At 36.8% G+C, this 13583-nt stretch overlaps 1 protein-coding gene across 4 annotated transcripts in view; it reads left to right on the top strand.

Annotated features, from left to right (window-relative positions):
- The window catches only part of magixa (MAGI family member, X-linked a), a 62965-nt gene that overhangs the window by 12724 nt on the left and 36658 nt on the right, over nucleotides 1-13583 (top strand). For all 4 annotated transcript variants that reach the window (XM_051116772.1, XM_051116775.1, XM_051116773.1 and 1 more), the window contains exons 4-6: nucleotides 4785-4904; nucleotides 11617-11790; nucleotides 12433-12610. In XM_051116772.1, coding sequence (XP_050972729.1) covers nucleotides 4785-4904; nucleotides 11617-11790; nucleotides 12433-12610 — 472 coding nt within the window. The remainder of the gene's footprint in view (nucleotides 1-4784; nucleotides 4905-11616; nucleotides 11791-12432; nucleotides 12611-13583) is intronic.

The raw sequence follows: 13583 nt of genomic DNA on the forward strand, positions 1-13583 counted from the left end.
CTCACCACTGTGTGATGTAATATAAAAACTTGAAACAGAAGATGCTAACCTCTCCTCATTCCATGCATTGTTAGGCATTTTTTCAGCATGACAATGAAGATATTCATTCTCCCAAGGTGAAAATCCTTCACTGGATATTTATTTCACTCAATCTTAATGCTCTTGAATAGCTGTGGGAGATTCTGTAGAGACAAGCTGAGCAACACTCATTAAGGACCAGGGCTTTTATGGAGGTTGTCCTCCAGGAGATAAACAGGACAGATGTGAAAATTTGTCATGAACTTGTACACTCAGTGCCAAGAAGGGTCAGAGCAGTGTATTTAGAGTTATGGAGGACATATTAAGTACTAGAATATTACACGTTGTTGAATAAAATCTAGGGTGTACTCATTTCTGCAATTCTTCATTTAAACAAAATTGTCTGAGTTACTTATTTTACAGATATTAATGGCATATATTTCTGTTTTTATTAAAAATATGTTTAATACATCTCAAATTTGACATCTTTCTATGAATTATATTAGTGATCATTAAGAAAATACTGTACACCTAGGATGGCCTAAGGGTCTGCTTTGCAAATCATGGGGTAAATTTCATTTTTGGGTGAACTATCCTTTTAACACAGGATGTCAAACTAATTGTGGAGAAAAGATGTAAATTTAAATGCATGATGATGTGCATTAAATGTCCATCTGAGTGAGTTTACACAACTTTTGGGAGTAAAGGCAAATTTCATTTTTTTTTTTTTTAATCAGTGTGTCTAAAAACAAAGTCATGCTTACAAGATACCAGATTGGCACAACAAATGCTTTTGAGGATAATATAATCACTGGATTTGTCTGTGTTTGATATTAAAGGTGCACAAAGGCTTTATTCAAGCTTCAGGAAAAATCTGATTTTTTTCTTTTCTTAAATTTTTTTTTTTTTTAGACTGACTGTTTAAACTGCTACACGTAGCTTAATTTTCTGTTGAGTTGCTGGTTGTCATAGTAATGATGCAAACTTACATGCAGTACTGTAGGCTCACCATGCGTGGGACTTTAGTGGTACAGTAGATGCTGTGTCATATATTATGTTTTCTTTTAGAGCACTGTTCATATTCATATTTATTTAAAAATAAATTATTTAAAAGGGCACCTATTATGCCCCTTTTTACAAGATTCAATATTGGTCTTGAGTGTCCCTAGAATGTGTCTGTGACGTTTCAGCTCAAAATACCCCACAGATCATTTATTACAACACCTGAAAAATGTCATTTTTGGGCCGTGTCTAAAAAAAGAGCTGTTATAGTGTATTACTTTAAATGCAAATGACCTGCATGTTCTTGACCTGTCTTCAAAAGATGGTATAGCATATACATCTCTGCTTTGCATACCTACAGCAATAACCGGTAGGTAGAAGCAACATGACTGAGAGCGAGAAGCCAAACACACCAAAAGTGGGATGAAACACCGAAATGTTACAGAGCTCGCACCTTGCTGACTTGTCATTGAGGAGGACATGGAACAAATATGGTTAAAACATTAGCTAAGCACTATAACGACATGACGTTTACGAAGAACAAAGTACTAATTTTTGCACAAGCAAAATTCTGATCACTGACTTTACACATTTTTAACACAAGTATTTTCCTTAAAACTCTTCATATACCTCCACTTCATTATTTAAATTAATTTTACATTGCAAAATGGACCAGACCGTATGCTTTTTACTCATAGGTCTGGCCACACAAGATTATACAATATGCAAAATGACTCCCTGCTGCTTCTCTACCCACCAAGGGCTCCTTGGCCTTAAAAAGGTTGAAGACCCCTGCAGTAGAACAACTGCACTGAAACCACAAACGAGAAAGATACTGAAATGCATCAGCCAGCAAAAGCATGCATGCAATCTCATGCTTTGATGCACTCAGAGACTGTAAACAAATCCAGTTTACAATCACATCAAGCCTCATGCGGAGTCAAAGGTTCAGTCACTTTGAGGCAATGCAATGCACTTTAACCATTGCCATGGCAACTGTCATCAAATGTCACAGCAGTGCGCTCATTGTGAATGGCACTGTTCCATATTTTGCCTTGGCAACAAAACTGCAACTATTTTCAGAAATGATTGCATGCACTTATTAATGCATAGCTCCTGCTAGCCCCTTTAAAACATCAGGCACCCGTTTACCATCACAGCTGATGCATTTAATATGTCCCGCATTTCACCTATTTCCTGCTCTTGAATCCCAAAGCTTCACATTTGTCTTTGTCTCCAGCCTGAGGTACCCTGCTGTGCCTTTCAGCGCTCCTGTGCATGCATATACGCATAAACGCGTCAGCACCCAAACACAAACCCATTCACGCATGCTTGCGAATGTACACATAAGCACACTCTTATTTGTGCATCCATTCACGTAACGCTTTATCTGCCAGTCGGGTTCAGTTACATAGCCTGTCTACTCGAAATAAAAAGGCTTTCCCAAATAACACGTTTATTCATCATATCATTATTTTGACACCATGAAGCAGCTAATTTTACTGTCACCTCTTTGAATAGATTGCAGGCAATTTAGAAGACTGCAATGAACTGTGAACTGTAAGATGCTCCTATTTTCTGTTCTTTTAAGATAAAATAGCACAGGTGTGTCAGTATATAAGAACACTGTGTTTAACCAGGTGCTTAATGTTGTTGCTAAATGGTTAGCATGGGCTTGCATTTGGGCTTTTAGAGTGAACATTAAGTCAGCATAATTTACTTTTCTTAAACGTGTTCCTGGTCTTATTTTGCGAAATTCATCAGTACGTGTTATTCCCAAAGAATAACACGTAATCTTCGTAATCTTTCCTCAACTGTCCTTTCCAGCTGACATCACAGATCACTATATTTCAACCCCAACCACCTGGCTCGGTTCTAAAAATGTACACCTGCTTTTCACAATCCAATCAACTCCTGATGAATATATTTTTTTTCTTGTTAAATATCCAGTTTAACTCAAAAATGTCATGTTACGGAAAAAGCCGTCAAAATCCTTAAAGGGATAGTTCACCCAAAAATGAAAATTTTGTCATTAATTGCTCACCCTCATGTCATTCCAGACCTGTAACCTTCGTTTATCTTCTGAACACAAATTAAGATATTTTGATGAAATCCAAGAGCTTTCTGACCCTGCATAGACAGCAATGCAACTGAAACATTCAAGGCCCAGAAAGGTAGTAAGGACATTGTTAAAATAGTCCATGTGACATCAGTGGTTGAACCTCCATTTTATGAAGCTATGAGAATACATTTTGTGTGCAAAGAAAACAAAAAAGTAACGACTTTATTCAACAATTTTTTCTCTTCCGTGTTAATCTTCGTCGTGTGTTCAGGAGAGTCGTGTGGTGATGCTGATGCAGGAGCCAGCGGAAGACAAGAAATTACTGAATAAAGTCATTATTTTTGTTTTCTTTGTGCACAAAAAGTATTCTCGTAGCTTCATAAAATTACAGTTAAACCACTGATGTCACATGGACAGTTTTAACAATGTCCTTACTACCTTTCTGGGCCTTGAGCGTGTCAGTTGCCGTCTATGCATGGTCACTTGGGGTCTTCATTTGTGTTCCAAAGATGAACAAAGGTTTTGGAACAACATGAGGGTGAGTAATTAATGACCAAATTATCATTTTTGGGTGAACTATCCCTTTAATGTCTCATTCTACACATTTATTAGAGATTCATTTTAAAGTAAATGCATAGGGTTCAATTGTGTTGCATTAAAATGTCTTTATTTCAAGAGGGAAAACCACTCATATGCTTTTTGCATGAGCTGTCATTAGGATTACCGCAATACAGACACTGTTATGTCATATATGGGCTGTATAATACCTTGGGACAATGAAGTGTTTTGTTATTAAAGGATGATTTATTGTACATAGTGGCTGAAGGCTTTTAAGTCATTACAGTCCTGCTTGATGTTGAATAACTATGTGTTGTATATGTGATAGGCGCACTACCTCATAAACCATGTACCTTTTCTCTTCCTGAAGACTTTTGCTTCAGAGCCATTTGTTATGTTGGCAAGGTCGATTGATCAAGGTGTGCAGGTTTCCTACTGTATCTTTTCCACGACACAGAAGAGTTGCAATGATCAGTTTAGCCTAAATCAGGATGTACTGCTAATCTACCTCAGGAAAATCCACTTTTCTCAACTTTCATGTGAGATGGAAAGCTAAGAGGAAGTTGTATAATCTCATCACTGTGGGATTATAGAGTGAGTGAAATGTTTGAAATCATAATCAGGTGTCGCCTAACACCGCCAGAGTCATATGCAAACAGACGCACAGAGTTTGTTTAATTTATAGTTAATATGTAAACGCTGTTATGTAAGCGATTTTTAACTCACTCAGACATTAAACTCCGCCTTTTTCCATTTCAAGGCCAATCAAGTTGTTATAAGTTTGTGTATGAGTGCGACAGCTGTGTCTCTGTTTTCTGAGATTCAAACATCAAATGTATCAAAGCAGACTTGCCTACTGGTGATGTCAGGATGTGCGTGTTTTTTTTTTTCAAAAAATGCATTAGATTTTTAGCAAAGGGAAGATGCGAGTTTATGAAAAAATAATGATCTTTTAAAATGCCCTATGTGTTTGTGGCACTACTGGTCTTTCTATTTTTACATTCTCTTTTTAAATGGCTTGTTGTCTGCTTATAACAAATTCATACGTCTGTCTTTTTTTGCTATGTTAAGCAAAAAGCAAAGCAAAAACACTGTATTTTTTTCTAATTACATTCTTATCTGTGCTTTCCCTGTGTTGACCCAGGTACAACCAGGCAACCACGGGATGGAGAGATCTCAGGGGTGGATTATAACTTTGTGTCCATTGAGGAATTCTTCTCCCTTGAAGAGTCTGGAGCCCTGCTGGAAAGTGGGAAGTTTAAAGGTCAGAGTCAGTTTCGGGAAACCATTGTTTCACAAACGGGTGTCTGGGACCAATAGGGGCCTTGGAAAACTTCCAAGGGAGGCTCACCATAACTTAAAATTACACTACCAGTCAAAAGTTTTTGAACAGTAAGATTTTAATGTTTTTTAAAGAAGCCTGCATTTATTTGATCGAAAGTACAGCAAAAAGAGTACAAATTAGAAATATTTTTACTATTTAAAATAGCTGTTTTGTATTTGAATGTATTGTAAAGTGTAATTTATTTCTGTGATCAAAGCTAAATTTTTAGCATCGTTACTCCAGTCTTCAGTGTCACATGATCCTTCAGAAATCATTCTAATATATTTTCTGTTCAAGAAACATTTTTTAAAAATTATTATCAATATTTAAAACAATTGCGTACATTTTTTCAGGATTCTTTGATGAATAAAAAGATCCAAAAATCAGCATTTATCTTAAATAAAAAGCTTTTGTAACATTATACACTATACCAGTCAGTATAATTTTTTGTTTGTTTTGGGAAAGAAATAATAGAAATTAATACTTTTATTTAGCAAGGCTGCTTTAAATTGATCAAAAGTGATGATAAAGACATTTATAATGTTACAAAAGATTTATATTTCAGATAAATGCTTTCTGTTCATCAAAGAAACCTGAAAAATTCTACTCAGCTGTTTTCAACATCATAATAATAAATGTTTTGAGCAGCAAATCAGAATATTAATGATTTCTGAAGGAGCGTGTGACTGGAGTAATGATGCTAAAAATTCAGCTATTTATTTTAAACAGTTATTTTAAATAGTAAATATATTTAAAAATGTTACTGTTTTCGCTGTACTTTGGATCAAATAAATGCAGGCTTGGTGAGCAGAAGAGACTTCTTTTTTAAACCATTAAAAATCTTACTGTTCAAAAACTTATGACCAGTGGTGTATTTAAAATAGACAAAAAATCTAAAACAACTACATATCAAGATATTTCTTATTTTAATATTATGATTCCCAGTGTCTTGCAAAACCTGAATAGATGAGAAAGTTACATTTTGCCATAGCCATTTGTATAATTAAAAAAAAAATATTTTTTCTAGTTATTCCAAGCTCTAAAATAATTTATTGGGCAAAAATTGTGTGTGAAGTATGTTTAACAATCCATAGTAATACTTATCTAGTAAACGACAACGACTGGAAAAATCATGTAATATCATGGGTTAAAAAGAGCGGGATCCCTGAAACCTATGGAATTATGAAATGCATTATTTATTTATTTATTTTCAAGTATAATTATTTTAGTTTTTCTTTTCAAAAACTATGAGTGCCAATAGAATAAAACAAGTTTTTAAAACAAAACAAGGGCTAAGGGGGCTTTAAAAATTTTGTGGCGATCGGAGGGCTTTAAAGTCAAAAAGACAGACACTAATCAGTGATTTCAGTGATCAAACAACAATATTTTCTCTTACAATATAGCAAATTAATATACAATAACAAATTAAAATATGTTAAATAAAAATGCTTATTTTGAATAAAACTTTACCTGAAGAACTCTGACCACCTTTCACATTTAGGCTGATTTGATGTTTTTCAGATACCGGTGTGAGTGTTTTAAACATTTTACCATGTTTAAATTCTTTCTATTCCAGAAATATAACCCAAAATTCACCAAATTCATGTTTAAGTTATATATAAACATGTGGAACAGACAGGCCTTGTTTTGGATATAGGAGTTATTTACTGTTCAGCTGAGTTTGTGTGTGCATGCATTTGAGTTTGTGTGTGCTTGTGAACACATGGTGAGGGTCAGGGCGTCACGCCAGAGCTCCAAATGCTCAAGCCAATCAGAATCAAGAGAAGCACCCTCCAGACTGCGGAGAAAAGTGCCGTGTTGGCTCGGTTCTGTCCTCCAACATTATCAGCAGAAAGAGCTGAAAAAGAGCCCTAATGGAGAGAGAACAAGCGTGTAACGCAGACTGATGTCTGAGCCTGCTGATGTCTTTGTTAAGGGTCTCACACACAGCTGCAGATTCACACTATGACATCCTTCAGAGTTGCAGCTCTTGGATTTATGAATATGTTTCCGCTGACTCGTGTTTTTGATGCCACTGCACCACTTTCCTTTGTCTTTGAAAACTAAGAAGGATATTGTTCACCTATTATGTCTATCTCAATCCCACATAAAATTGGTTTTGAGGTTTTTACGCAAATCTGTTTTGGGGAACTTAAACAGTAAGGGGGCCGTTGTGCTTTGGATGTCCTGAGTTCGAGGCCCAGCTCGCAGACCTTTCCTGATCCAGTCCCCTTCTCTCTCTCCCATCTCACTTCCTGTCAATACTTAACTATCCTATCATAATAAAGGTGAAAATGCCAAAAATAAATCTTTAAAAAAAGTTTTCTATTTGAGTATATTATAAAATATATTTATTCCTGTTGTGGCAAAGCTGAATTAGCAGTTATTACTACAGTCTTCAGAGTCACATGATCCTTCAGAAAACATTCTAGTATACAGATTTAGTGATCAAGAAACATTGCTTGTTATTATCAATATTGAAATCTATGGAAGTCTGTTTCTGTCGCTGAAGAAAAATAAAAAAAAGATAATTGCGACTTTTTATCTCATATGTTTTTTTTCCCCAGAATTGCAAAACATAAACTTACAATTCAGACTTTTTTCTCAGAATTGCAAGATGAAAACTCAAAATTTTGACTTTTTTCTCACAAATGCGAGTTTCTTTCTAGCAGTTCTGACTTTGTTTCTCACAATTATGAGATATAAACTCTGAATTCTGAGAAAAAAGTCGGAATTGTGAATTCATGTCACAATTCTGACTTTATAACTCGCAATTGTGAGTTTATATCATAATTCTGTGAAAAAACTGTCAGAATTGTAAGTTTGTATCAAGCAATTCTATGAAAAAGGTCTATGAAAGAATTGTGAGATGTAAACTTACAAATGTGAGGAAAAAAGTATGAATTGTCAGAAAAAAAATTCACAATTCTGACTTTTTTTCTCGCAATTCTGATTTTTTATCTTAGAATTTTTTGTAGAAATATAAACATTCAGAATTGTGAATTTAGATGTAAACTCACAATTGCAAGAAAAAAGTCTGAATTGTCAGATAAAAATTCGCAATTTTCCTCGCAATTGCGAGTATATATCTTGCAATTCTGACTTTTTTCTCTCAATTATTTTTTTCTCGGAAATATGAGATTCAAAAGTGAGTACACCCCTCACATTTCAGCAACGTTTTTAGTATATCATCTTAAGGAACAATACTATATAAATGAAACTTGGATATATTTTTGAGTAGTCAATGTGCATCTTGTATAGCAGTGAATATTTACTGTCCCCTGAAAATAACTCAACATACAGCCATTATTGTCAAAACTGCTGGCAACAAAAGTGAGTACCCTAAGTGATAACAGCACTATGTCATTTAACCATGCAAAGCCACATGTCCTATTCATCATGTTCATATTTTTGTCTGCTTGACAGGACCATACAAAGTTGTGTATCTTGTATTAGAGCAGTTAAAATTTGGTGCTTTGAGTACAGTTCTCTCATACTGACCACTGGATGTTCAACAAGGCACCTCATGGCAAAGAACTCTCTGAATATTTGGGAATTAGAATTGTTGCTCTCCACAAAGATGGCCTAGGCCATAAGAGGTTCAGTAACAACCTGAAACTGAGTTACAGTATTGTGGCCAGGGTCATACAGAGGTTTTCCAAGACTGGTTCCATTCGGAACAGGCCTCGCAAGGGTCGATCAACAAAGTTGAGTACTCTTTCAGTGCGTCAGGTGCAGAACCTGGATTCAAAAAAACAGATGCATGAGTGCTGCCAGCATTGCTTTACAGGTTGCAGAAGTAGAAGGTCTGCTTGTCAGTGCTCAGTACTCTCGTCATCCGAGAAGGAAGCCTCTTCTGAAGCGGGCTTACAAGAAAGCCCGCAAAGAGTTTGCTGAAGACAACCTGTCCAAGAGCATGAATTACTGGAACCATGTCCTATGGTCTGATGAGACTAAGATAAACTTGTTTGGCTCAGATGGTGTCCAGCATGTGTTGTGATGCTCTGGTGAGGAGTACCAAGAAAATTGTGTCTTTCCTACAGTCAAGCATGGTGTTGGTAGCATCATGGTCTGGGGCTGCATGAGTGCTGCTGGTACTGGGGAGCTGCGGTTCATTGAGGGAAACATGAATTCCATTATGTACTGTACATTTCTGAAGTAGAACATGATGTCTTTGCCTTCAGAAACTGGGCCGCATGGCAGTTTTCCATCATGATAATGACCCCAAACACACCACCAAGATGACAGTTGCCTTGCTGAGGAAGGTGTGGGTGAAGGTGATCTAACCTGAACCCTATTGAGCACCTATGGGGCATCCTCAAGCAGAAGGTGGAGAAGCACCATGTGTCTAACATCCAGAAGCTCCATGATGTCATTATAGAGGATTTGAAGAGGATCCCAGCAACAACCTGTGCAGCTCTGGTGAATCTCATGCCCAGAATGATTAAGGCAGTGCTAGATAACAATGATGCGAACACAAAATATTGACACTTTGGACACAGTTTTGACAAGTTCACTTAGGGTGTACTCACTTTTGTTGCCAGCTCTTTTGACAATAATGGCTGTATGTTGAGTTATTTTTAGGGACAGTAAATATACACTGCTATACAAGCTGCACATTGACTACTCTAAAATATATCCAAGTTTCATTTCTATAGTATTGTCCCTTGAGAAGATATACTAAAATAATTGCTGAAATGTGAGGGGTGTACTCACATTTGTGAGATACTATAAACTTGCAATTCTGAGAAAAAGTTGTGAATTTATATCTTGCAGTTGTGACTTCATAACTTGAAATTGCAAGTTTATATCATGCAATTCTGACTGTATTTCAAACTTGATGAAGTTTGGATTGCGCAATTATGTGAAAAAAGTTAGAATTTCAAGATGGAAACTCACAATTGTGAGAGAAAAGTATGAATTATAAAAGATAAAAAGTTGCAATGACCTGCAACTTGATGCATTTTTTTAAGACTGTTTGCTGAATAAAAATGTTAAAAGAACAGCATTTATTCAAATTCAAATACTTCTTATAACATTATAAATGTCTTTACTATCACTTTTGATCGATGTAATGCATCCTTGCAGAATAAAAGTATGAAAACCCCTACAAATAACTGTGAGATTTGATATTATTTGTTTCAGTATGTCTATAATTAATTACAAAAGTATTTTTATCACCTGAGCAGTGATGCCCTGCAGCTCATGAGTCATCTCTCCAGTCAGAAACCACACCACACTCCTACTTTTCTATCACTCTGTACAGGAGAAAAGAGGCTTTTCTCTGTAATCCCTATTTCAGTTTCTCTGTCTCCGATCACCCCTCCACCCCCACTCCCTCTCTCTCTTTTTTTTTTCTCTCTCTCTTTTAATTTTTTTTTTCTCCAGCTGTAAATAAGCTGCAGCGAGGGAGTTATGCTGCGGTTAAATATCACTGAAAGTGGCAAACATGTAGCCATCGTACAAAAGCTGAGTAAACTCTCTTAGCTGAGACGGATTTTGCGCCCCTAGTGGTCTTATAGTGTAAATTGTATTTTTTCCCCTACTTGAACGTTTTTACATTGTATGGGTTTATTTATTTAAAGGTAGATGAGGTGAATTAATCTCATGTTTCCGCCATTGATCTGGTTGCTAAAAGAGCTCTGGAACATCCTGCCAGTTTATTAGTTTCATAACAGCTGTGATTAAGGGTTTTAAAGACAGTGTGATCTAGGGCAGCAGCAGCCAGGAGCAGGAAAAATTCCTTTTTTGATAAAATGTACAACTAGAACTGTATCATTAAAATTGGTGACAAGAAGTTCTACTTTGAAAGATAAAGTGGGGTCACATGCAACATTGTAAATGGCTTTTTTTCAAGGTCTATTTGAAATGAACTTGAAATGTTTGAGATAAAAGTAATTCAGAGCTATTTCTAGGTCACTAATTAAGTAAGCAAATTTATGACACTGATCATGTGAAGTCCTTGGTTCAAAAGGTCAGATTGTCTTGCTTCCATTGAAGCACAAGATGATCTTTTGGAACATTCACTCAAATCATGCAGGATAACATGGATCATCAGATTTTATGGAGCTCTTGCCAGACTTGCGGTGTTCATGCCAGTATGTGTTGTCACTACAGGAAAAGGGGGCATGATAGCTCATGTTAATTCATGTTAATTTTAACATTTCACTGAAATTATGTTGAAAGTATAATGTGCAATAAAGAATGTTGTATTAAATTTGACATAAATTTACTAGTGGTTTTAGATGTTTGTCTGTGTGTCAGGTTATCGTGAATTTGAATGCTTTTTTAGAATTTCTTGGCAAAGTCAGTGGTGTACTCATGACAGGGCTTGTGTTTTGCTGGATTCATGCCTTTTTTGGATACAAATGTGGTTTTGAAAATGGAGATCTTGAAGTTCCAAAGCCTCCTGTCTCAAGCTGTTTTGATTATCGTTTTCTGATCCACAATTCTAGAAGCGGCTCTTTGGCTGCCTAAAAAAAACTCGAGGGACATTTTGGGTTGAAAATGGATGATCTTGTCAAGGACTGTTTCAGTTAGTGCATGTAATGCATTGTGTCTAAAGGCCATTGTTTTTGAATTTTGCTGATCGGAACAGTTTTTCGATTGTAGCTTCATAGAGGCCATTTCTAAAATATCTCTATCATCACAGGGAACTATTATGGCACACCTCGGCCAGTCCACATCGGTCCTGACAGCCCCCCCATTACGTACCAGGAACATCGAAATCTCCTGAGGAACTTCCGTACTCGTAGCAAATCGCTCAGCAACTTGGAAAAGGCAGTGGAGGAAGGTGACAACAGTGAGGAGGACTCTGGTCTGTCAGGTATTCAGCTATTGGGTCCACCTTTGTTTTAAAATTAGTTACGTTTTTCTTAAACAAGTATTTTTAAATGCAAGCAGCTTCCTATCTCGTGCTACAGTAATAAATTTAGGAAACTTTTTCTTGTTGAGATTGGAAAATTCTCTTTTTATCAGGATCTATTAGTTATGGCGTACCCCAAGGCACAAGTTTGGGTCCTTTTAATTTTTCCCCTATATGTGCTCCATTTGGGTTCTTTTTTTTTTTTCTTTTTTTTTTTAAACTCATTATCTCTTTCCACTGTTACACGGAGAATATCTTCTAAAAGCCATTGTTAAACGTAAAATAAAACTTAAAGCCTAACATAATTTGTACATGCTTAAATATTGCGTGTGATTTACAGTATTTTGGGTTTTGTGTGACATCCTGACTCTCCCCCAGTTTTTGAACACAAATGGATGTCTTCTCAGTCACTACATATTTGTATTTTTACATTTTTGACAAATAAAATCTACGGAATTGTATTCAGGATTAATGCCTTTCTCATATTAGAGCTGGCAAGCGGAGACAAACATGAACAGCGTGACCTCTCGCTGGCCTGAGGTCGCCTAAACTTATACAAGACGGCTGCATCTCATGTCATGTTCACTGTACTTTGTTTCCCAGCGGGGTCTGCAGGAGCAAGCAGTGCCCCTCCCACCACCATTGTCTCACCTAATCAGACTTGGGATTCAGGCGGTGGGCGGGATGGAGGGGTTGCCATGGAGAACGGAGCACGTGGAGGGGCATTGCCTGAAAACTGGGAGCTGGCGTTCAGTGACACGGGCGAACCCTATTACATCAAGTGAGTCAGCAGGGGGAGAAGGAAAAAAAAGATGGTATAGTGAGAAATAGTGTGGGCAAGAATCGAGGCAGAAGGTCATTTGCTTCCTGCAGTAATCAAAGATTATACTCTAAGTTGACATGATGCCTTTGTACGTCACATTGGATTTTTGACATGCGAAGGCGGCACTTGAACTTTAAAGGTTCATGAGACCCCAGACTACTTTTGCTGAGATTTGAGCAGAGGTGTTTGTGTTGCACATCATAAATGACAATGTTAGCATCCATTAATTTTAATTGTTGGAGAAAAATGGTTAATTTTGAGCTTTTTTGCTCTGTTTTCATCAAAATCTACATTGTGCTGACGTCACAGTTTGTGACGTGGCAATGGACTATAGTACATCGATGACACGTCGGTGTCTCGTAATTTTTCATGAGGCTGCGTGTTCTTACCCTATGAGAAGAGCTTCTGCTAATTATTCACGACAGCGCGTGTTGATTTGCTATGACAGATGCTTCAGACTGTGAGATTGCGTACAATAACTGAGAGAAACATTAATGGATCGAAGGAGAGTGTTTGTTTTTGTTTGCTTTGTAAGTAGAGTTCGGCACAAACGTGATTCATTCATAAGGTGAGTGTAATACAACTCTGTAACACAACCTATCAAAAGGATTAGAAATGCCGCAAAATAAGCCTTAAAAGTTAATAGAGGTGCAACAGCATGTTCATATATATGTTTTCGATGCAGAGTGCAAATGTCTGCATTTATTTGTGTTGTTAACTCAATGGGAGCGAAATGAAACTGTCTGAACCCGAAGTTGACTCTCTCCCCTCTTCCCCCTCCGCTCCGCAGGGCACCACGCCCACTTTTGCAGCATTTTTCAAAACTATGGTGAGAACTAACCAGTGCTGAAACAGGGGGGTTTCATGACCCTTTAAGATGTGCGTCAATTTCCTGATAATTTACTCACCCACATGTCATCCATGATGTTCA

The sequence above is a fragment of the Labeo rohita genome, chromosome 8 (assembly GCF_022985175.1).
Source record: "Labeo rohita strain BAU-BD-2019 chromosome 8, IGBB_LRoh.1.0, whole genome shotgun sequence".
Taxonomy (NCBI): Eukaryota; Metazoa; Chordata; class Actinopteri; order Cypriniformes; family Cyprinidae; genus Labeo; species Labeo rohita.